The sequence below is a fragment of the Theropithecus gelada genome, chromosome 5 (genome assembly GCF_003255815.1).
Source record: "Theropithecus gelada isolate Dixy chromosome 5, Tgel_1.0, whole genome shotgun sequence".
NCBI classification, from domain to species: Eukaryota; Metazoa; Chordata; class Mammalia; order Primates; family Cercopithecidae; genus Theropithecus; species Theropithecus gelada.
The window spans coordinates 85,318,333-85,343,814 of record NC_037672.1 but is presented as its reverse complement, the minus strand read 5'-3'; the positions used below and the strand labels follow the sequence as shown (position 1 = coordinate 85,343,814).

Sequence of the window (25,482 nt, the reverse complement as noted above, 5' to 3'; positions counted from 1 at the left end):
AGTAGATAGTGAGCCTTGTAATGAGACACAAGTTGTAGATGAATATATTTTTCTTTTAATCCGGTCAGTGTTTCTTTGTGACTGTGTGAAGAACTTCATGTGGAGATAAAGTAAAGCATTCAAGTTTGAGACTCTTCTTGAATGTAAGCTTATGTCAAATGTTGCACTGGTGGATCCACCTCCCCCGCACCCCCCGCACCCCGCACCCACTCCATTCTGATTGTCGTGTGTTTAACTAGAAATTGATGGAAATCAGTGTTAGCAACTGAGGGCCTTAGAATATTGTCAGTCTCGGCATCCTCTCCCAGTATGATTAGGGGACAAAAGTCTGTATAGAGATTGTGTCCAGGAACCTCTGGGCACAAGCTCTATACAGATTGGCTCTGGGGTCTGAGGGGCGCCCTAACTAGATTAGAAACTGACATGTTCTACCCCAGGGCCTCCCCGAACGACAGCAGGCGAGAATCCTCGCGCCGGACACCGGCAACAGGGTCAGTATCTCGTCTCCTATCTCCACCGACGTGTCTCTGGCTTTTCCGCGCCCCGGGATGCGTCCAGAAGGTCCTGGAGAGCTGTGCGTCCCCTTGGCAACCATACAATGCGCAGGAAGGCGACGTGAGATGGGCTGAGTCCGGCCGGGGCTGGGCTGTGCGGGACTAGGGCGGGACTCGGGAGCGAGACCGGGGCGGGGCTCGGGGGCGAGACCGGGGCGGGGCTCGGGGCGGGGCTCGGGGCGGGGCTGGGAGCGAGCGGCCCTGTAGTATCGCGCAGAGAACAAACTGCGCCTAGGCAACCAGCCGGGAGGGTGAGTGCCGCGCGCCGCAGAAGCTTCTGGCGCGAATGGAGAACCAAGAGTTTCTGGATTCGTCTGAGCCGTCCGAAGTGACCGATGGGCAGGTCTCAACAGAAATATCCACTTGCTCCGAAGTCTTTCAGAAGCCCATTATGCTCAGGATTCTCGACACTCACAGCGAGCTTGGAGAGTCGGAGGATCCCGAGAAACACGAGAATCCCGAGGAGCCAGAGGAGGTCAGGGAGCAAGACGAGTCCGAGGAATGTGATGAGCCCCACGAGTCCTATGAGCCCCACGCGCCCTATGCGCCCCATGAGTCCCGGGACTCCTATGCACCCTACGAACTCCATGAGCACCATGCAGCCCCCAAACTTCGCAAGGCCAGTGAGCCCCGACAGCTCCGCCAAGCCCGTGAGCCCCGCAAGCCCCGCAAGCCCCGCGAGGCCAAGGAAACCGAATTACTTCCCAGTGCCGCAGTAATGATCTCCCCATCTCTGATCACCAGAGCCCCGCCACGGCCTCAGCTGTCTTTCCTGGGAGGTAGGTGTTCCCCTTCCCTCATCCCCTCTCCTGCTCCTCCCTTTCCCTTATTCCCCACGCGCTGAGCAACCACGCCCCATCTAGAACCGGGGGTCCTAAGTTGGAGGTTTGCATGCAAGAGCTTGCCATATTGAAAGGAACTCGTGTCATTTACCTGTTGCTTCGCAGTCATCAGCCCTTGCGTTTCAAGGGACTCAGATGGGAAATTGACACCTAATAATGAGAGAAACTGAATCTCTTCTCTTCCACTGCCACCTAATGAGCTATTGTTACCTCCTTTTGAAGCCCTTTTTCATTTGCCTCTACAGTTAGTCATTGCATTCCTCTGGGTTGCACTTTGAATGTTACCCTTGTTAGAGCACTTAAGATCTTGTATTTCACCATTCCTCTTTCTCCTTCACTAAATTTTCGTCAGTGTTTGGCATATGGTCACATGTGGAAACAAAGCATTCATTGAGCAAGTATTCAGAGTGTGCATCTACAAAGTGCTCACGATATGCTCAGTCCCCACCACCTTCACAAGGTAACAGGGCAGATGGGACTTGGGTATAAACATCCTTCGTCTGACCCCACCAGCTCATTTATGACCCCTCACTAATGACCCAATCCAAAGCAATTATTTGTCCTCATTGGACCGCCAATCTTTTGGGAAACCAATTTTTATCTCATGTTCTCACTGACTCCTCCTTACCCAGCCTGGATTCCATGGTCTGCCATTGCAATTACTCTCTTACCTCTTCCAACATTCCATTGGCTCTCTGGTTATCCACGATACTTCTGACAAAACCCCAACTCTGATTGAACCCAGCCATCGATCTTCCTACACCTCAGCAGTTGACTCTTGCTGTGCAAAATTGCGCAGTCATACTGTCTGGTTTATTTCAATTTCATCTCAATTGGTCACTTGGCACTGCCTGGCAAGCTCACTTTATTCCCCTAGTAAGTTAGTTTTCCCAGTCTCTGAAGATGACTAACTGCCTTACTCTCCTCTAAAGTTCACACCTTTGACCCCCCACCCAGCTGAAGACTTTGCCTCATTCTTTATTGAGAAAATAGAAGTGATCAATCACGAAATCCCTTATTTTCTTACAATGGACCTATTGCTTTACCTGCATCTGTACCCATGAATTCTGCCTTTTCTCATATTTCAGGGAAGAATTGTGCCTTTTTTTTTTTTTAAATGAAAAGCAAAATCCTTCACTTATGCTTTAGATAGCACTCTCATTTCCTGAAGAACTTTCTTCCTGCAGTTATCCTCTCTCTCCTACAGCATCAGTTTCTCCCTAATTAATCAGTTCCATGAGTATACTCATACTCTAGAATCTTCCATCTTGAAATAACTCTTGACCCCATGTCATTTTTCAAACTCTCCCCTTCCACCAGCATCACCACCATTTCTCTGTTGTTCTTCATTGCAGAACTTGTCAAAAGAGTTGTCTATACTCACTGACTCAATTTCTTCACCTCTCATTCGCAACATATTTGGTTAGGCTTCTTTTCTCTACTCTCCCAAAACTGCTCTGGTTTACTGCTTTTCTCTCTGCCACCACTACTATCGTCATGCATGGAGATTTCATATCCACTTGGATGATCCATTTGGCTTCTCAGTTCTTTGACCTCCTCACTTGGAAAGATCTTGTCCTTCACCCCATTGTAGGCACCCACTATCAAAGCCATTGTTAACTGCTGTACCATTTCCAGACTATTTCAAGCACTCTGATCTCTAACCATGTCTTAGCTTTCCAGTTCACTCCTCCATGAACCCTCTATCAGATTTTCAGCTTAAGGGACTTCTAATACATTGATCCTACTAACTTTTCATTATATATCACTATCTTATGTCCTGCCGTCTCTCCTCACCTTATATTCCATGGACCAACAATGGAATCACTCCCTTGATTCTCTCTCCCTCTGTCATTCTTGCCTTGTTAAATCCAACTCTTGCTTGCACTTGGAATAACAGATAATGGCAAGAGAAAGGCAAACAACTATGCCAACTATGCTAACTGACCTTTAAATCCGTGGTCTTGAACTTCAAGTGGGCTCTCAGTGCTGCTTGCCAGTCATACTGTATTTCCCCAGTCAATTTATTTTCCAACTGTCCCAGAAATTATGGTGAGTGCTCTCATTCCTCAACCTTCTGCATCCTTTCCTCCTCGCTCTTAGCTGATGATTTCACTGTTTTTCTTCACTGAGAATAGAAGAAATTCTGAAAGATCTTCATATCTTTCCACCATGAAATCTACCAAAATGCCAGCATCTATATGTATGTACTCTACTTTTTTTCCTGTTAATAATGGATGAACTGTCCTTGCTCCTATTAAAGGCCATTCCATCAATCTATATGTTGGATTTCAATCCCATCTTTCAATTCATCTAACTTCTTTAAGCTTTTTGTTCCTAAAATTAGCCTCTCTCTCCTGCATCATTGTATTCCTCCTCTACTGGATCATTCCCATCAGCATACAAACATGTGCAATGCACTGGGTACGGTGGTTCACACCTGTAATCCCAGCACTTTGAGAGGCTGAGGTGGAAGGATCACTTGAGGCTGGAATTCAAAATCAGCCTGAGCAACATAGTGAAACCTCGTTTCTACAAAAAAAAAAAAAAAAAAAATTATTAACCATGCATTGTGACACATAACTGTAGTCCCAGTTACTGGGAGACTGAGGCAGGAGTATCACAGATCACCTCAGTCTCAGCAGTTCGAGGATACAGTGAGATATGATCATGCCGCTGCACTCCAGCCTGGACAACAGAACAAGACCCTGTCTCAAGAACAAAAACAAAAACCAACTAACCAAACAACAATGACAACAGCAAAATGCACAATAACTCTTGTCTTTAAAAAAACCCCAAACCTTCCCTGAACCCCATGTGCCCATCCAGGTATCATGATTTCCTTGCTCTGCTTTAGAGGAAAAATTTTGCAATTGAATTACCTGCAAGTCGTTATCTACATGTCCTCTTTCCCCCTTTTTCCCCTTCTCTTGAGACCCACTTACATTTTCATCCCCTCCACTTAGCTGTGGTGGCTTTTGCTGAGGTCACAATGATCTCTGTCTTGTCAAATTCAATGGCTAATTCTTGATCTTCATTTTACTCATCTGACACATTAACCTCCTATTTTCTTAGAAGTCTTCTTTACTTGACTTCTGGGATGCCTCTACCTCTGTGGTCCTACCTCATTGATTGTTCTTTAGTCAGTTTCCTTTGCTGAATCCTCCTCTTCCCAGCCTTTAGGTTGAAGTGACCAATGGCTTAGTCCTCTCAGATTCATTCTTCTAGAACTTTCCTTATTCCTTGGGTGAGGTCATCAGTTCCATGGCCTTAACTATATTCTGGTAACTTCCCAAATTATCTCTAGCCTCAGTTTTTCCCCTAAACTCGAGTTTTATAACCAGTCGTTGACTTATCATCCCTGCTTGAATATCAGTTTGGCATGTAAAACATAATGTGGGCCAGGCATGGTGGCTCATGCCTGTAATCCCAGCACTTTGGGAGGCTGAGGCGGGTGGATCACCTGAGGTCAGGAGTTCGAGACCAGCCTCACCAACATGGTGAAACCCCATCTCTACTAAAAATACAAAAACAATAGCCAGGCATGGTGGCACATGCCTGTAATCCCAGCTACTTGGGAGGCTAAGGCAGGAGAATTGCTTGAACCCGGGAGGTAGAGGTTGCAGTGAGTCGAGATTGCACCATTGCAGTCTAGCCTGGGCAACGAGTGAAACTCCATCTCAAAAACAACAACAAACAACAACCAAAAAAACCATAATGTGCTCACCACTGAAGTCTTCCTGCAACACCCATACGTGCTCTTCCCTTGTTGTTTCCCATTTCAGCAAATGGCACCACCGTTCATTTATCCAGGTGCCCAAAAACCTTGGCATCATTCTTGATGCCTGTTTTTCTCTTACACTCACACTTTAAACCATTAGCAAATTGTAGCTTTGAGCTATATCCTGACTATGGCTGTTTCTTAACATTTAAAATGTCATCATCTTTGTAAGCCACTATCATCTCTTGCCTGGTCTAAGGGAGGAGACCACCCCTCATAGTGTCTTATGCCCAATTTCTGCCTCCACAGAAAGAAGTAAAAACTAAAAGGCAGAAATGAAATCCACAGACAGACAGCCCGGCGCCACACCCTGGGCCTGGCAGTTAAATATCGACCCCTGACCTAATCGGTTATGTTATCTATAGATTACAGACATTGTATGAAAAAGCACTGTGAAAATCCCTGTCCTGTTCTGTTCCATTCTAATTACTGGTGCTTACAGTCCCCAGTCACGTACCCCCTGCTTGCTCAACCGATGACAACCCTCTCACGTGGACCCCGTTAGAGTTGTAAGCCCTTAAGAGGGGCAGGAATTGCTCACTCGGAGAGCTTGGCTTTTGAGACATGAGTCTTGCCAATGCTCCTGGCCGAAAGCTGTTCCTTCTTTAACTTGGTGTCTGAGGGGTTTTGTCTGCGGCTAGTCCTGCTACAGGTCCACTGCAGTAGCCTCCAGCTGGGTTCTTGTCTTGCCCCATCCCTGGTTCATTGTACCTACAGTGGTCACAGAAGTCCCTTAGAACATAAATTATATGCAGTTCTCTTGCTCTCCAGAATGGGTTCTCACCTCAGGTAGTATGTCCTCTGAGGCAGGGATCCCCAACTTTTTTGGCACCAGGGATGGGTTTTGTAGAAGGCAATTTTTTCACTGGGTCGGGGTAACTGTTCCACTTCAGATCAATCTATCAGGCGTTAGATTCTCATAAGGACCACGCAAGCTTTACATTCGCATGCCCAGTTCACCATAGGGTTTGTGTTTCTATGAGAATGTAATGCCACCACTGATCTGACAGGAGGCGGAGTTCAGGCTGTAACGCCTGCTCGCCTACCACTCACCTCCTGCTATGCAGCCTGGCTCCTAACAGGCCACAGACCAAACCAGTCCACAGCCCGGGGGTTGGAAACCCCTGCTCTAAAGTCTTTAGCAGGCCTCCAAGGCCCCACTTGATCTGAGCCTGTCACTAACCTCACCTTGAACTTGACCTGATATGTCCATGACATCATGTTCTACTACTCCCCTGTCAGTTTTTGCTCTGCAGGCACATGGGCATCCTTGCTCTGAGCTCAGGATCATTTCACTTGCTTTTTCCTCTGCCAGGGCACTCTTCTTTCAAATACTTGTCATCTCCTTTTCATGGAGTACCAAAAAGAGCATTATTTGGCCTGCTCCTTTTCTTTGAGACACTTATCTGACTGTATATCTATTTGTTTACTTGTTTACATTAAGCTCTTATGGAGGCAGGACCTTTGTCTTTCATCCTCAGTGCCTCAAGCTTGCCTGGAACAAGTCAGGAATTAATTGTTGTTGAATGAAAGATCTCTTCATTTGACCTCTGTGTTACCAAATCCAGTGGTTTCTTCTCTATCCTTAGCATTGTCAAAGAAAGTCAAAGAGTTAATACCCATAAAGGTCTTAGAACAGATGTGGTACATTTTAAGTGCTCAGTAGATGTTAGCTAGTAGTAGTAGTAGTAGTAGTAGTAGTAGTGTAGTGTTATTATTATTATTGTTACTATTTTGAGATGGAGTCTTGCTGTGTTGCGCAGGCTGGAGTGCAGTGGTGCAATCTTGGCTCACTGCAACGTCCGCCTCCTGGGTTCAAGTGATTCTCCTGTCTCAGCCTCCAGTGTAGCTGGGATTACAGGTGTGCGCCACCATGCCTGGCTGATTTTTGTATTTTTAGTAGAGACAGCCTGGCCATGTTGGCCAGGCTGGTCTTGAACTCCTGACCTTAGGTGATCCGTTCACCTCAGCCTCACAAAGTGTTAGGATTACAGGCATGAGCCACCACGCCCGGCCAATGTGTTAGTATTATTATCTCATTAAACCTCTTGGCAGCATCTAACACAACTGGCTACTCCCTTCTTGTGGCCTCTGTGACACCATAGTCTCCTAGTTTAGCATCCACCTGACTGGTTGCTCCTTCTCAGGCTCCTTTGCTGAACCCTCTCTGAATTCTCGAATTCTAACAGGCTCTATCCTGACCCCTTTAAAAAATATTTACACTTTTACCCCTAGGTGGTCATAACCACACGCAAGAGTTTAGCATTTCTATGCTGCTGCCTTCTAAATTTTTATATTCTCTCTTCTCTGAGTCTGACACTTATATATTCAACTGCCTCCTGGACATCTCCATTTGAATATTGATATATTGCTTGATATATGCTTCTCAAATTGACTATACTTTCAAACGGAAGTCTTGATTTCCCTTCCAGCCTTGTTCTTCCTTCAGTTTCCCCCATCTGAGAAAATATCGTGAAGTTGCTCAAGCTAAAGAAAATCTACTCTTCTTCGATTTTTCTTGCCTCACCTTCAAGTACAATGCACCCAGTGAAAGTTCTGTGTTTTATCTCAAGAATATTTCCTGAATTTATTCATTTCTGCTGCTAACACACTCACTCCAGTTGTCTAGTTGTGGTCACTTCTTACCTGGATTTCTTTTTTTTTTTTTTTTTTTTTTGAGACGGAGTCTTGCTCTGTCGCCCAGGCTGGAGTGCAGTGGCACAATCTCGGCTCACTGCAAGCTGCGCCTCCTGGGTTCATGCCATTCTCCTGCCTCAGCCTCCCCAGCAGCTGGGACTACAGGCACATGCCGCTGCAACTGGCTAATTTTTTGTATTTTTGGTAGAGACGGGGTTTCACCATGTTAGCCAGGATGATCTCAATCTCCAGGCAGGCAGATCACCTGAGGTTGCAGTTCAAGACCAGCCTGGCCAACATAGTGAAACCTCAGCTCTACTAAAAATACAAAAATGAGCCATGCATGGTGGCGCAGGCCTGTAATCCCAGCTACTCTGGAGGCTGAGGCAGAAGAATCGCTTGAACCCGGGAGGTGGAGGTTGCAGTGAGCCAAGATCATGCCACTGCACTCCAGCCTGAGAAACAGAGCGAGACTCCATCTCAAAAAAACAAAACATAAGAAAAGACTACTTTAAAGCCTTCTACCTTCTCAATTTGTCTTCTAGATTTTCCTTGTCAATTCCAGTAAGTCTTCACGTTAATTCCTATAGTAAAGCTCAACAAACACTAAGTATTTTATATAATATTTACAAAACGTAGTGTAAACTTTGGGCGACAATTAGCACATCCCTGTGCCTCTACTCACTCAATAAGATTTTTTTTCACCCAACATTTATTGAGTGACTACTAAGTCACTCTTCTGTGTCCTATGGAGTGCAAAGATGAGTAAGACATGGCATTTTGGTTGTGTGCCAAATTTTTTTTTTTTTTTTTTTTGAGACGGAGTCTCGCTCTGCCGCCCAGGCTGGAGTGCAATGGCCGGATCTCAGCTCACTGCAAGCTCCGCCTCCCGGGTTCACGCCATTCTCCTGCCTCAGCCTCCCAAGTAGCTGAGACTACAGGCACCCGCCACCACGCCCGGCTAGTTTTTTGTATTTTTTAGTAGAGACGGGGTTTCACTGTGTTAGCCAGGATGGTCTCGATCTCCTGACCTCGTGATCCACCCGTCTCGGCCTCCCAAAGTGCTGGGATTACAGGCTTGAGCCACCGCGCCCGGCCGTGTGTGCAAAATTTTTAAAATTTATAGAATCAGTTCTATTATTCTGTCACCTAACAATAGTATCATCTAATCATCACTGTTATTGCTGAACTTTATTCAGCACATGCTATGTTCATGGTGTAGGTACTGAGCTGTAGATGAATAAGACGTGGATTCCTTCCTTGAAGAACTATTTATGTGGTTGGGAGGCTGAACACATCCACAACAATAACACATCCATAGCATACACAGTAAAATGTACTGGAGTATCCTACAGGACAAGCACTTCATTTTTCTGAGTTAAGTGGCAACAATAACCTCTTTTTATTTTTTACTTATTTATTTTTTGGAGATGGAGTTTTGATCTTGTTGCCCAAGCTGGAGTGCAATGGCGCAATCTCAGCTCACTGCAACCTCTGCCTCCCAGGTTCAAGGGATTCTCCTGCCTCAGCCTCCCGAGTAGCCAGGATTACAGGCCTGTACCACCACACCTGGCAAATTTTTATATTTTTAGTAGAGATGGGGTTTCACCATGTTGGCCAGGCTGGTCTCAAACTCCTGACCTCAAGTGATCTGCCTGCCTCAGCCTCCCAAAGTGCTGATGTTACAGGTGTGAGCCACCGTGCCTGCCTTAAAGTAGTGTTTTCTAAAGCAGAGTCTGAATACATTTTAGAGAGAGTCTTGTGACCATGCTACTTCAGGAAGGCCCTGACTTATCTCCCTGAAGTAGGCACCCCCTCCTTCTGCCTTACCAGCCACATCACACTGATTTATTTCCTTCTCAGCGCTTACCACTATCTAAGTTAGTTACTTGCTTGTTGTCTGTCTTTCCACCTGAAAGGTAAGCTGCGTGACCTTGGACAGGGATTTAAGTTTCTTTATCCTTCTCTATTCCAAAGCTTAAAATGAATGGGTAAACTCAGCATAAAAGTCATTCGTGGCCGGACGCGGTGGCTCATGCCTGTAATCCCAGCACTTTGGGAGGCCAAGGCGGGCGGATCACGAGGTCAGGAGATCGAGACCATCCTGGCGAACACGGTGAAACCCCGTCTCTACTAAAAATACAAAAAAATTAGTCGGGCGTGGTGGTGAGTGCCTGTAGTCCCAGCTACTTGGGAGGCTGAGGCAGGAGAATGGCGTGAACCCGGGAGGCGGAGCTTGCAGTGAGCCGAGATCGCGCCACTGCACTCCAGCCTGGGGGACAGAGCGAGACTCTGTCTCAAAAAAAAAAAAAAAAAAGTCATTCATATGGCCATTCCTGAACACTTTCTAGATTCACTCAAGAGTTACTGAGCTCATATTAATAGTAGCTTATGTTCATTGAGTGTTTTAAATATTTAATATAATCTCATTTTATCCTTAAGACAACCCTTTGAAGTAAGTACTATTTGCGTCCGCATTTTACAGATGAGGAATGTGAGACTTGGTATTTTGTCTCCATGCATATAATGGAGGACCGGCATTCAAAGCCATATCATGGGCCAGGCATGGTGGCTCACGCCTGTAATCCCAGCACTTTGGGAGGCTGAGGCAGTTGGGTCACCTGAGGTGGGGAGCTCAAGACCAGCCAGGGCAACCCATGCCAAAACCCCGCCTCTGCTAAAAATACAAAAATTAGCCGAGCGTGGTGGCGTGCGCCTCTAATCCCAGCTACTGGGGAGGCTGAGGCAGGAGAATCGCTTGAACCTGGTGGGCAGAGGTTGCAGTGAGCTGAGATCGCACCACTACACTCCAGCCTGGGTGACAGCGAGACTCTGTCTCAAAAAAAAATAACCAAAAAAACAATATAATACCTCCTGATCAGTGGTGAATGAAAAAGAGAGAGAGAGAGCGAGAGAGAAAGAGAAAGCGAGAGAGAGAGAGAAAGAAAAAGAGAAAGAAGGAAGGAGGGAAGGAAGGAAGGAAGGAAGGGAGGGAGGGAGGGAGGGAGGGAGGAAAAGGGAAAGAGAAACAAAGAAAAGAAAGAAAGACAGACAAAAGCCATATCGGTTCATCCAAAGACTGTGAACTAGTGATGAGATAGGTCAGGCCCCTTAAATGGGAGAAGAGAAGCACGTTTGCTATTTTCTCTGGAAGAGCGGGCTGGGAAACATTTTGGGGACAGAGAGTGATACTGGAATTGTATTACAGGAAAATCAGCCAATGAGGATGGATTGGAGGTGTCAACTCCTCCCTACTGCCCCCAAAGAAATGTCAGTGTTTGAACACTGCTGTACCCAGGAGTCATGGCTCCAGTTGCACCCTGGGGATTTCAATGTATGTTGCATTTCAATGTATGTTTCAAATGTATGTTGCAGCATACATTCAGTAGAGAGGAAACTTGATTCTGTTGTGAAGAACACTGGACTAGGAGTTAGGAAACTTGGGATTTACTTTTGGTTATGTCATAGCTGTGTGTCTGTTTCCTTTCTAGTGAAATGAGGTGGCTAGACTGGCCAATCACTATGAACGAATGTTGGGAGTCTATGTTTTAATACAACTGCTTAATCTGATGTAACAAGATATTGCCAAAGTACAATTACTATATATTCTTGAATATAAGGACATTTAAATGCTTTTGCCAATTTGAATATGTAAACTTTAAAAAGTAGAGCTAAAATAGACAAATGTTTATAATTGTATTACAAAAATTTAAATTAAAAAATAAAAGTAACATATTAACATAAATGGTATAATTTAGAAATATTTATCCCTAATGTCATATTTCATGGAAAACAGTTTTATTAATTTTTTCACATGCATATTTGACATCACTAGAGTCATGTTTTGAGTAATTTAACACACTTTTGAGGGCACATTATTTTTATTTCTAAGTTATTTGAGATAGAAAACATAAAATTTTTTTTATTATGGAAATTTCTTAACATACACAAAATAGAGAATATTATAATAAACCCCTATGTACCCATTACGTAGTTTCAATTATTAACACTGTTTTTGCATCTTGTTTAATCTAGGCACCCCCCAACCCTAAATTTTGGGCATCCTATAGGACAAATTTGTTTTAAAGAAACTGCCAGATACCATGTCATTTTACCCATAAATACCTCAGTATGCATCTCTAATTGCTAAGGATTTTTAAAAAGCCACATAATTATCATGTCATAATTACACCAAACAAAATTTACAATTATTCTTTCTTTCTTTTTCTATAGAGATGGAGTCTTCCTAGGTTGCCCAGGCTAGTCTTGAAGTCCTGATCTCAAACAATCCTCCCACCTCAGCCTCCCAAAGCGCCAAGATTACAGGCATGAGCCATCATGCCCTGCCACAATTATTCTTTAATGCCCACTAAATACATGTTTCCCTAATTGTCTCAAAAATGTATTTTTACAGTTGATTTGTTCAAATTAGGACTTAAACAAGAGCCTCACATTGCATTTGGGAGTTTTGTCTTGAAGGAAACCAAAATACTAATGAATGTTAAGTAAAAGACAAAGAAAACAGAGAGGAATGCTCTGCCTCAGGCTCCATTTGCCTGGCGGCGGGGATATCAACCCTTCCTTAGAGAAGGCACCAGCAGGCAACAGAGAAATCTGGGAACAGATTTTACTATCTTCCCTCATTTTCCCGACTTTAAAAAGACCAAAACTGCTTTCTCCTTTCTCTGGTCACTGTATAGCGTGTATGGCTCTTTGTTAAAATATGATTTAAGCAAAGCCCCTAAGCCACTGCCTTGAGAGAGAAATACTTTTGAACTGAGACCTCTCCCGCCCGATGGGTACAGCTCATGTTCATAAACTTCTGCTTGTTTTTCTTTTGTAAATTAAACTTTTTTTTTTTTTTGGAGAGTGTCTCAACTAAGATCCCAAAAAGGGGAAGAAAATAACTTAGGTTTTCTCCCCTACAGTCTCTATGTCTCTGTTATTCTTCATCAATAGACCTTGTCCTCTCTCCCTTTTTGAAACACCATCTATTTGTTAGGAAAATTCGGTAAAATAGCCCATATTCTGAATTTGATGCTTCTTTGTGATGTTTTTAACTTGTTTCTCTAGCTCCCCTACTTCTTGCGAATCACAGTTACAGATTATGAGGCTCTCCTCAACTCAGAATAAATTATTTTTGGCAAGGCTCTTTGATAGGTGGTTCTGAACGTGCTTTTCCTCTAACATCACACTTTGAGTAAGGTGGATGCTTCTGGCTCTCCCACTTGTGGGGAATGTAAGATTGATGAGTGGGTTCAGGTGAGGTCAGCCCTGATCCCTCAACATTAGTTCTCATCCACCTTTCACCTAATGGTTTTAACAACCAGTTTTGTTCATTGCCTAGATACCATTATTTTATTAGATTCCATTATTTTATTAGGAGTAAGACATGGTCCCTTTGAACCTGTGTTTGATGCTGTCACTGGAAATTATCACAGGCCATCAGAACTCATTCATGTCATGTAAAAGTAGGAACTATAAAAAAAAAAATTCATCCTGTAGGTGTACTTTTACCTTTACAATACAATCACTATGTGGTTTATTGTGTGTGGTTTATTGTGTTTTGTGTTTATGTTTTGCTTTATTTTTTTTGAGATGGAGTCTCACACTGTCACCCAGGCTGGAGTGCAGTGGCGCCATCTCAGCTAACTACAAGCTCCGCCTCCCCAGTTCACACCATTCTCCTGCCTCAGCCTCCTGAGTAGCTGGGACTACAGGCGCCTGCCACCATGCCTGGCTCATTTTTTGTACTTTTAGTAGAGACGGGGTTTCACTGTGTTAGCCAATATGGTCTCAATCTGCTGACCTCATGGTCCGCCTGCCTTGGCCTCCCAAAGTGCTGAGATTACAGGCGTGAGCCACTGCGCCCAGCCATGTTTTGCTTTTTAAGGTTTAGGGCTGGGCATGGTGGTTCACGCCTGTAATCCCAGCACTTTGAGAGGCAGAGGCTGGTGGTCACTTGGGGCCAGGAGTTCAAGACCAGCCTGGCCAACATGGCGAAACCCCTTCTATACTAAAAATACAAAGATTAGCCAGGTGTGGTGGTGTGCACCTGTAGTCCCAGCTACTTGGGAGGCTGAGGTATGAGAACCACTTGAACCTGGGGAGCCAATCGCACCACTGCACTCCAGTCTGGGTCACAGAGTGAGATTCTGTCTCGAAAAAAATAAATAAAATAATGTTTAAAGCTTTAGAGCAATACCCAGCATTTAGGATTATGAGATTATATGTGGGGAAAAGAAAGAGATCAGACTGTTACTGTGTCTATATGGAAAGAAGTAGACATAAGAGACTCCATTTTGTTCTGTTTTTGAGATGCTGTTAATCTGTGACCCTACCCCCAACCCTGTCCTTGCAGGAGACGTGTGCTGTGGTGACTCAAGGTTTAATGGATTTGGGGCTGTGCAGGGTGTGCTTTGTTAAACAAGTGCCTGAAGGCAGTATGCTTGTTAAAAGTCATCACCATTCTCTTAATCTCAAGTACCAAGGGACACATACACTGTGGAAAGTCGCAGGGACCTCTGCCTAGGAAAGCTAGGTATTGTCCAAGGTTTCTCCCCATGTGATAGTCTGAAATATGGCCTCGTGGGAAGGGAAAGACCTGATCGTTCCCCAGCCTGACACCCGTGAAGGGTGAAGGGTCTGTGCTGAGGAGGATTAGTAAAAGAGGAAAGAAGGCCTCTTGGCAGTTGAGATAGAGAAAGGCATCTGTCTCCTGCCCGTCCCTGGGTAATGGAACGTCTCGGTGTAAAACCCGATTGTGTGTTCCATTTACTGAGATAGGAGAAAACCGCCTTAGGGCTCGAGGTGGGACGTGCTAGCGCAATGCTGCTCTTTATGCACTAAAAAGGTTTATGGAGATGTTTGCATATGCACATCAAGGCACAGCACTTTTCCTTAAACTTATTGATGTTACAGAGATCTTTATTCATATGTCTTTCTGCCGACCTTCTCCCTACTATGATCCTATTGTCCTGCTACTTCCCCTTTTCTGAGATGGTAAAGATAATGATCAATAAATACCGAGGGAACTCAGAGACCGGTGCCGGCGTGGGTCCTCTGTATGCTGAGCGCCAGTCCCCTGGGCCCACTTTTTCTTTCTCTATACTTTGTCTCTGTGTCTCATTTCTTTTCTCAAGTCTCTCATTCCACATAACGAGAAACGCCCACAGGCATGGAGGGTAGGCCACCCCTTCAATTATATTCCCAAGAATGATTACTAAATCTGTTTTGAATTTCTTATTCCTTTCCCCTGCTTAACCTACTAATTTTGGTAGGGAGAACTCTGTATTTTTCCCATTCTAGCATATATTGAGTGTGTGTGTGTGCGTGTGAGAGAGAGAGAGAGAGAGAGGGATGGAGTCTCGCTCTGTCGCCCAGGCTGGAGTGCTATGGCCCTACCTAGGCTCACTGCAACCTCTGCTTCCTGGGCTTAAGTGATTCTCGTGCCTCAGCCTCCAGAGTAGCTGGGATTACAGGTGCCTGGCACCACGCCCAGCTAATAGTTGTATTTTTTGTAGAGATGGGGTTTCACCATGTTGGCCAGGCTGGTCTCGAATTCCTGAGCTCAAGTGATCCGCCCGCCTTGGCCTCCCAAAGTGCTGGGATTACAGGTGTGAGCCACCGTGCCCAGACCCAATACATTTTCCTTGCCCAGTTCTTTGTTGAGGAAAAAAAAGCAATTGAGAAAGTACCTCTTAAGATGGGTTCTTTTAAGAGCTTGCATATAAGGTAGACTTTACTGAAGAATAAATTTTGGGGGAAAATCATGCCTTATATTCAGTCATTTATAGTACTTCACTGGAAACTTTCTTTTTTTTTTTTTTTGAGATGAGTCTTGCTCTGTCGCCCAGGTTGGAGTGCAGTGGCACCATCTTGGCTCACTGCAGGCACCACTCCCGAGTTCATGCCATTCTCCTGCCTCAGCTACTCAGTAGCTGAGACTACAGGCGCCTGCCACCACGCCCAGCTAATTTTTTGTATTTTTCGTAGAGACAGGGTTTCACCATGTTAACCAAGGTGGTCTCGATCTCCTGACCTCGTGATCCGCCCGCCTCGGCCTCCCAAAGTGCTGGGATTACAGGCGTCAGCCACCGCGCCCAGCTACTTTCTTATGTTTTTAACTTGTTTTCATGCAATACAAATCAGGAGTAAACTTCGAAGGGAGAAAAAACGTAAAAAAAAATCGGGTTCTATTTGGCTTTCCACCGTCATCTTGTAATTTATGTTGCTCCCTGTATAACACCGGTTAAGACCTCATCCGAAAGATTTTTTTAAAAGATTTCAACATGTGTCGCAGTTCCAGTTGCTGGGCGCTGCTAGGCCAAGCCCTGCTGCCCTCCAGCCGCTGCCAACCTGCGCCCCCTGGTGACCTGGACGCCGGTGGCCTGCGCTCTGGCTCCGCAGTCTGGTGCGCCACGAGGGTGGGAGGGAGACTGTGGAGCAGTTCCAGCGCGGCTTGTGGATCTGCACAACTACCCCATCCCCTACAACACTGACCAGAAGGCTCAGCAAGGGCAGCATTCTCAACAGGAAAGCCCATCGCCGGCCTACCTTCTGTGTCCCCGAGACGATTGTCTGCAAGGTGGTGGCCAGCACGCCCGGGTCCATCAAGCCCAACCTGTGCCACTGAGGAGGGCACTGTACATGCAGACCCGCCCAGTGCAGCCGTGTCAGTGTAAATCCTACAGTCTGCGGCTGGGCTACAAATGTCTGTTGACATTTGCATGTGATTGACTAATCTATGAGAAAGAAAACAAACACAAGAAAGCCCCTCCTCCACCCTCCTCCTGAAAGATTCCAATGTTAGGAACAGCTGGTGTCTTTCTTACCTTGGTAGAATGCTCAGATACGACTATTCTAGGCATTATTATATATGCTTCCCTTATTTTTCTTTCTCTTCTCCTGACACTATTTTTCTCTTTCCTTGAGTTTTTCTTCTAAAAACAGACATATCCTATTGTAGTCTGTTTATGTAAGCAACCTCGAATCCTTCTAGAAATGGAGGGTAGAAACACATAAACCAATGAAAATACATGTGAGTACATGTTTACAAAGTAGGTTAAACATTTTAATAATTTTCATGGCTAGGCGTGGTGACTCATGCCTAGCACTTTGGGAGGCCAAGGTAGCAGGATTGCTGGAGCCCAGGAGTTCAAGACCAGCCTGGGCACCATAGTGAGACCCTGTCTACAAAAAATAAAATTAGCCTGGCATGGTGGCACATACCTGTAGTCCCACCTACTTGGGAGACTGAGGCATGAGAATCGCTTGAACTGGGGAGGTGGAGGTTGCAGTGAGTGATGATTGTGCTACTGCACTCTAGCCTGGGTGACAGAGAGACCCTGTCTCAAAAAAAAAAAAAAAAGCAATTGGAACCCTTAATAGTAAACACTTCCTTAACAATTACTTAAACATTTTTGTTTATGTTTGTTTGTTTGAGACGGAGTTTTGCTCTTGTTCCCCAGGTTGGAGTGCAATGGCACGATCTCGGCTCACTGCAACCTCCGTCTCTTGGGTTCAAGCGATTCTCCTCCCTCAGCCTCTTGAGTCGCTGGGATTACAGGCGCCTGCCACTAGGCCCAGCTAATTTTTGTTATTTTTAGTAGAGATGGGGTTTCACCATGTTGGCCAGGCCGGTCTTGAACTCCGGACCTCAGGTGATCCACCCGCCTCGGCCGCCCAAAGTGTTGGGATTACAGGTGTAAGCCACTGCACCCGGCCACATTTTTTAATTCTCAGAAATTTAAGCAGAATCTTAATTCCTAAATTCTTAGAATTAATAATGTAAAGGTAAACTGAAGCTGGAGCCAAACCGGGAACAAAGACACAAGGCAAATGGCAGTGAGAATAGCCTTTATTAGGACTCGCGGGCGAGGTTCCTCGGTCCAAAGGTACAGGCCGAGGAAGTCGAGCTGAGGGAGGAGGGTAGGGGCTTTTTTATAGCCCGAGAGGTAGGGAAGCTGGTTGTACAAACAGGGCCTGGGGGGTCTTGAAACTACTAGGGCAGGAGTCGAGTAAGGGTCATGAGGAAGGGGTCTTTGGAAACTGTTAACCGAAACTGCTGTTTACGAACTTGTGGAATGAAGGTGAGCTGCAGGTCATGGAGGAGTGTGGTTGCCCAGCCGGAACCTCTGACATATGCAAGTCTGCGGGTGTGTTCAAAGAGGAAGGGAAGTCTCGAACAAAGGGCCTGCTATGCCAGGTGGCGCCGCCATGTTGGGTCTAGATCCCTGCCTAACATTCCGACCTCTTTCTAATAAGAAAAAAGCGGCGACGTGTTCATCTGGCTGCTTCCTGCTGGTATGGGTCGTCGTGGGGTTCTTCGGAGGTCGGAACTCGGGTATAGGGGTGGAGCAGCATCTGATTGAAAGTGACCCAGGAGACTTCTTTCATGCGGTCCTGGATGAAGCGGAGGATACAGGGAGCTATGAGTAGTAAGAAGCCAGTGATTAGTAAGGGGCTTAGGAAGGGTAGGACCTACCCAGCCATGGATGACTGCCACCACCCGAGTGGGGACTCTAATCCCGAGGTTTTTTTGTGGAGTCCTTCTTGCACTTTTTCTAGAGTGAGGAGGTTGGTTTCTACTAGTCCTGACTCATTGATGTAGTAGCAGCATTCTTCATTAAGGAACATACAGGTCCCGCCTTTGTCAGCCATAAGGAGGTCGAGTGCCCTGTGATTCTGGGCTGCCCCCTGGGCAACTGAGGTGATCTGTTGTTGGAGGGAAGCCAGGGATTCTGCCGAAGCTTCAATTGCTACCTGTAATCGGGCCGTAAGGTCTTGAGAGGATCAGACAGAATGAGTTAAGGCTCTAGTTCCAAGGCCAGAGGCCACGAGGGATGCAGCTAAAGAGACTCCAATCATTAGCGGAAGGAATACTGCCCTTGCCTGGAGGGGGCGGGCAAGGGACAGAAGAGAGGATAGCTCGGCTTCACTGTACAGGGTGAGGCTGGGGACTAGGGAGATGGGAACGCATAGGGTAGTGTTGGAAGCCTTGAGAGTTTTTGACAGGGTGGAGTTGCACCAAAAATACCCGCCTGGGGTGGGCAGTGAGATTTGGAAGCGCCGATCCTGTCCGGTTGCACCAGGAAGCATTAGGGGTGGAGTAGCAAAAGGGGAGTTGTTGTTTAAGCAGGTCTTGGAACAGAGGAACTTCCCCCAGGGTTCGGCTGGGAAGGGGAAAGGAGGGGGCTAGGTTAGAGGAGTAAAAAGGGCTAGGTAAAAGTACCGCAACCAGTGGGGGCTTACTCAATGCTGCACGCAAGGAACAATGGGAGATGTTGTACACCCCGGCCATATGTACTACCTGGGCCCCTTCTCTGACTAGGGTTAGCCAAGAAAAAGGGTTACTGCTGCCCTGAGGCTCGTTGTCTGAGTTGGCTGTGTTGTCTGGGTTGGCTAGAGCTGAGATAACCTCTTCTTGTTGTTTGATATCAGAGGCCAGGCTGACGAGGCTGCTTGTGACCCTGACGTAGGCTCTATAAATCTTGAGTTGGGCTACGGGATAAGACTTGTAGCCGTGCCGGTAAAGGCGAGCCTCTATACCTGATGCCCACTGAGGGTCCCATGGGTCAGGAATGGTAAGGAAGAATGTAGGCACTTCTCCTCGTCCGTATGATCTGACTAACTGAACTGTTGATGCCGGTTGCTGCCACTTGGTGATGACATGTCAAGGTAAGTAAAATGCATGTTACAATAATGATATGGACACCCGCCATTGGTTTCTACCCAGTAATTGAGACAGTTATATTCTACCTGATCATAGAGAAAGCATATGACCGAGTTCCACCAGTCAGGGCAACTGTTAAAGGTGAAGAAGTTAAAGGTAACTTGACTCTGGCACCCTTGGGGCCGGCAGTCAACTGTGGCTAAGATGTGGGAACTTATGTGATTGTTTTGGGTCCAGGGCTCTGACAGAATCTCCAGTGGAATGGGTTGACGGGGGGAGTTCGGGCAGGAGTCTTACCTAGGCTCAGGAGAACTGGATAGCTGAGGAAGGTTAGGCAGAGGGTCGTTACTGGCATGCGTAAGTCATAGTTTAGTAGGGGCAACGGCCTGAGCCGTCCATCTGGAATCATGCTGGGTGGGTGCCTTTTTCAGCTGGGACAGATGATACCAGGAGGGAAGGCCGAGGAGCTTGGCAGCAGTGAGCGTGGTAAGGATTACAGTGTATGGTCCTTCCCACCGGGGAGATAAGGCTCGGGGCTGCAGCTGCTTGACCAGTACCAGGTCTCCTGGTGCTACAATGGCAGGATTTTTAGGGTTTAGGGAAGCGGGTGTGGGAAGACACCTGTCCGTGTGTTTTCTTAGAAGCTCCTGAAGGAGGGTTAAGTAAGGGAGGTAGGAGCCTAAGGGAGGGGAGAGGGCTGGCAGCTCCTGGAAGAGGAACGGGCGTCCGTACAGCAGCTTAAGAGGGCTGAGCCCTGTGGGGGCCCGTGGAGCTGCCCTGAGACAAATAAGAACCAAGGGAAGGAGAGTTATCCATGACAGGCGGGTTTCTAGAGTGAGTTTGGTTAGATGCAGTTTAAGGAGGCCGTTTGCAAGTTCTACCTTACCAGACGACTGCGAGTGGTAGGGAATGTGGAGCTTCCAGGTAATCTGGAGTGCGGCTGCCACCTGGGGATGAGTTTGGAAAGGAAAGCTGGACTATTGTCTGATTGGATGGTTTCTGGGAGACCAAACCTGGGGACGATGTGCTCTAGGAGAGTAGTTGCCGCGACTTCTGCAGTCTCTCGAGTGGTGGGGAAAGCCTCAATCCATCCTGAGAAGGTGTCAACTAAGGTCAGCAGGTAGCGAAATTTTTTATATCGGGGCATGTGGGTAAAATCAAGTTGCCAATCTTCTCCTGGCTGGTGGCCTCTTAGCTGATGAGTAGGCCCTGGGTGTCTGAGCCTACCTTGGGGGTTAGTGGCCGAACAGGTGGCACATTGCTGATGTACTTTCTTAATTTGGGCCTGCAGTGAGGGAAGGTGAAAGATGGGTTCTAGGAAGTTATACATAGCCTTGGGTCCTATGTGGAGAGAGCGGTGTATGTCGGTCAGTATATGTACTGCCTGAGTCTGAGGGAGCGCTATTTGGCTGTCAATGAACACCCACCCATCCTTGTTTCAGGTAACACTGGGGTGGGCCATCAGGGTTTGAAGTTCCTGGGAAGAGTAGTTGGGGGAATATGCGGGGGAAAGAAAGAGTAAAGACGCTCGGGGAGGAGAGGAAGTGAGGGCAGTGGCCCATGCAGTGGAGTCAGCTAGGCTGTTACCTTGTGACACAGGTCCTTAGAATGCTGGTGGCTTTTGCAGTGGATGATCGCTACCTCTTTGGGGGCCTGGAGAGCATCAAGCAACCTCTTTATATGTGGTCCAGTGACTACTGGCGTCCCTTTGGTGGTAAGAAACCTGCGCTCTTGCCAGAGAATAGAGTGAGCATGTGCAATAAGGTGAGCATATTTAGAGTCTGTATAGATATTAACCCTCTGCCCTTTGGAGAGAAGTAAGGCACGAGTAAGGGCAGTGAGTTCAGCCTTCTGAGAGGTGGTGCCTAAAGGCAAGGGCCTGGTTTCAACCGTTTGGGTTGCTGTTACGACAGCATATGCTGCCTGTCGGCGTCTATTGGGGATTAAGACAGAACTCCCGTCTACGAACAGGGTACGGTCTGGGTGTTCTAATGGCTGTTCGGAAAGACCAAGGCAGACGGGTGGCAGGGTGGTGAGAACTTCTGGGCAGGAATGTGTGGGGGCGGAATCGTATCCTAGAGTGGGCAAGAGGGTAGTAGGATTTACAGCGGGTGAGGTGGTGAGAGTGATGTGAGGGTTTTCAATGAATAGCAGGTGGAACTGTTGAAGCCGGGACGGGATGAGATGGCTGAGACACTTACGTGTGATGAGATCTGACAGTCAGTGAGAAGAGTAGACTGTGAGAGGATGCCCTAGGGTAAGCTTGAGGGCCTCTTGGGTAAGTTCTGTGGCAGCCGCCAGGGCTCGCAGACAAGGTTGCTAGCCCTGGACTGTGGGATCTAACTGCTTGGAGAGATAGGCCACATCCTGGTATGTGGATCCAACCGGCTGGGCTAGGAGGCCAGTAGCTACCTTCTGGCGCTCCTCAATGAACAGATGAAAGGGCCGAAGGAGGTTGGGGAGAGAGAGAGCAGGGGCAGAAAGGAGACAGTCCTGAAGCTTCTTGAAAGAGTTGGCAACCAAAGAAGGGTCGGACAGTGGTCCGGTGGGTGTCTCCTTGGCAGCCTGGTAGAGGGGCTTGGCTAAGACCTCGAAGTTGGGAATCCAATGCCTGAAATACCCTACCAGTCCTAGGAAGGACAAGATCTCTTCCACATCCTGAGAAAGCTGGAGAGTTTTGATGAGGCTCATTCTATCTGCCGTGAGGCTTTTCATAGTAGGTGTGAGGAGTATACCTAGGTAGGTGACAGTAGGGGTGCAAAGTTGAGCCTTAGCCGGGGTAACCCAATAACCTCGGTCGCCTAGAAAATTTGAAAGTGTAGCAGTGTCTGCAAGGGAGCACTCTCAGGAAGTACTACATAGCAATAGATCATCTACATATTGTAGAAGGGTGCTATGGGTTGGGGGCAGAGGAGGATGTCCCATGCCAGTGCCTGTCCGAAAAAATGGGAGCTGTCTCGGAACCTTTGAGGCAAGACAGTCCAGGTCAGCTGGGAAGAAACATGAGTGTCTGGGTCCTCCCATGTGAAGGCAAACAGAAAGTGGCAGTCTGGGTGTAGAGGGATGGTAAAGAAGGCATCCTTCAGGTCAAGGACAGTGAAATGAGTGGTGTCAGGGGGAATGCGCGAGAGGAGTGTATAGGGATTAGGAACAACTGGAAAGGTAGGGACTAGTGCCTCATTGATGAGGCGTAGGTCCTGTACGAGGCGATAGGCCCCAGAGCTTTTCTGTACAGGCAGGATAGGAGTATTACATGGTGAGTTGGCGGGAACTAGAATGTGCTGCCGGAGCAGGTGTGTAATGGTGGGTTTTAGTTCTTGTCGGTGTTCAAGGGAGATAGGGAACTGGGGTCTAGAGGGGAACTTGGAAGGGTCTTTTAGCCGGATGCGGACCGGAGTGTGGTGCTGGGCAGTGATCGGGGTGGAGGTGTCCCACACCTTAGGGTTAATGGGGACTGGAAACAGGAGTGGGGGGTCAGCCTGGAGGGGTTTGTCAGGTGAGAGAAGGTGGAAGAGGAACGCGAGGTGTGAGGAGGGGTTGGGTCGGAAGTGAACTGAGGCCCTTAGCTTGGAGAGGAGATCTCGTCCTAACAAGGGGACTGGGCACGAAGGAATGATAAGAAATGAGTGCAAGAAGAGGGAGCCATCCAGGCGGCAAGATAGAGGAGGAGTCTGGTGGTAGGTGAAGGGAGTGCCGTCAATTCCCATGACTGTGACAGTGGAGGGGTGGCTGGGGCCACTGAAGGAAGGCAAAACAGAGTAGGTAGCCCCCGTGTCCATAAGGAAGGATATGGACTTACCCGTTACCTGGAGCATAACCCTGGGCTCGGTGAGAATGAGATGGTTCCCCGAGTCTGGGCCTCTTCAATCTTCGTCGGTGTCGAGGAGCTGGAAGTTGCCTCCAATACCTAGAGGAGGGTCGTCACATGGAGGCGCAGCGACCGTCCTTAGGTTGGGGCAGTCTGACTTCCAGTGGCCCATCTGCCGACAGTTTGGACAGGGGCGAGTTGGCTCCTTTGGGTTATGGCACTGCCTGGCCCAGTGGCCGTCGTTGCTGCACTTGAAGCAGGCACCAGGTGGCGCTCAGGTAGTACCTCTTTTCTGGGAGCTCCTGGAGCCAGCCGGCCTCAGCGCTGCTACCAAGGCCTGGGTTTGGAGTTGTACCTTCTGTTTTAGCCTGGCCTGTCGTTGGGCCTCAGCTGCTTCCTCCCTGGAGTTGTAGACCTTGAAGGCCAGTTTGACTAAATCCTGGATGGGAGTTTGAGGGCCTTCCTCCACCTTTTTAAATTTTTTTTGGATATCAGGGGCCGACTGAGAAATGAAATATGAGGCCAAGACGGTTCCTCCTGCGGGGGAGGCAGGGTCAAGGCAGGTGTACTGAATAAGTGCCTCAGTCAGCCGGTTAAGAAAAACAGCTGGATTTTCATCTGCGTCTTGGACAACCTCTTTTAGTTTGTTAAAGTTGACTGATTTGTTAGAGGCTGCCTGCATGCCGGCAAGAATGCACTGAACCATTATGTCACGGTGGCAGTGACCTGCCTGCCGTACCTGGTAGTCCCAGTCGGGCTCAGCCGAAGGCACTGCCTCGATGCCGACTGGCATGGCGGGGTCAGTTAAATGAACCTGGTTAGCGTGCTGCCTGGCTGCCGCTAGGATGCGCTCCTGCTCCTCAGGAGACAGGGTTGAGGTCATAACGACATGGAGGTCATGCCAGGTGAGATCATATGCCTGGCATAGATACCTGAACTCTTTGATATAACGAGTCGGATTGGCCAAAAAGGGGCCTGCACACTCCTCAACCTTAGACAAATCTGCCAATGAAAATGGCACATGGACCTGGACTACTCCTTCGGCGCCTGCCACCTCTCGCAAGGGACACAGGAGGTCGGTCCTGGACCGAGTATGGGCTGAGACAGGTGAGGAAGGGGAGGAGGTGGAGGTAGGGGAGACAGAATCTGTCAGGTTTGGTAAGGACACATGCGGGGTGGAAGGGAGGGGAGGCATTGACGAGGACAGGGATAATGGCGGGTCAGGGTAAGGAGGAGGTTAGGCGGGAGACTGGAGGGGTGGCCGGAGTAGGGTGTCAGGAGGCTCAGAAAAAGAGGAGGAATCATCCCTCTCCTTGCTCGAGGGAAGAGACTTTGCGAGTAGGACCTGAGCTAACGAGCATTGGGCGCAGAGATCTGGGCGAGAACGCAAGTCCCAAAAGGCTTGAACATAGGGTATCTCGTGCCATTTGCCTAGTCTCTTGCAGAAGTTGTTCAGATCCGTGAGGATGTTAAAGTCTAGAGTGCCTTGTGCAGGCCACTGAGACTGATTATCCAATTTATACTGCGGCCATGCTACTGTGAAGAAGAAAATGAGCCGCTTTTGTTTTATGTCTTGGCTGAGACTTAAAGTCTGGAGATTCGCCAAGAGGCACCCCAGAGGGGATTTTCGGTCTGGTTTGGACTGGGTAGTTCCCATGGTCCTAAGACGGGCAGTCCGGAGGCAATGGGAGCGTCCTCCTACTGCCACACGGAGTGCAGGGTACGGCGGCTTCCGGGGAGGTTGGACGTCTTCTTGTCCCCGGTGCCAAGGTCACAGTTGACTGGAGGGAGCCCTTGACGTGGCCACGCCTTTCGGACAGGGACTTCCTGGAGGGGGCCTACAGGACAGGGGAAAACTTACCCAGCAGTGATCAAATTGAGTCTTGGATTTGGTGAAACGGCTCCCGGCTTGGAAAGAAGGTCCTGGCTCGGGGAGAGGGGAGCCTGCCCGACCCAGCAGGGGTCTGGGGGAGGGGGTCTCCTCCCAGTTTTCGGCACCAAATGTAAAGGTAAACTGAGGCTGGAGCTGAACCGGGAACAAAGACACAAGGCAAATGGCAGTGAGATTAGCCTTTATTAGGACTCGCGGGCGAGGTTCCTCGGTCCAAAGGTGTGGGCTGAGGAAGTCGCGCTGAGGGAGGAGGGTAGGGGCTTTTTTATAGCCCGAGAGTTAGGGAAGCTGGTTG

The 25,482-nt window shown here is 47.8% G+C and overlaps 1 protein-coding gene across 1 annotated transcript in view; it reads left to right on the top strand.

Moving 5' to 3' along the window:
- Nucleotides 1–772: 772 nt before the first annotated feature.
- THEGL (theg spermatid protein like) overlaps nt 773–25,482 on the top strand; it is an 82,276-nt gene continuing 57,566 nt past the window's right edge. Inside the window, exon 1 of the mRNA XM_025386359.1 lies at nt 773–1,333. Coding sequence (XP_025242144.1) covers nt 841–1,333 — 493 coding nt within the window. The 5' untranslated portion in view covers nt 773–840. The remainder of the gene's footprint in view (nt 1,334–25,482) is intronic.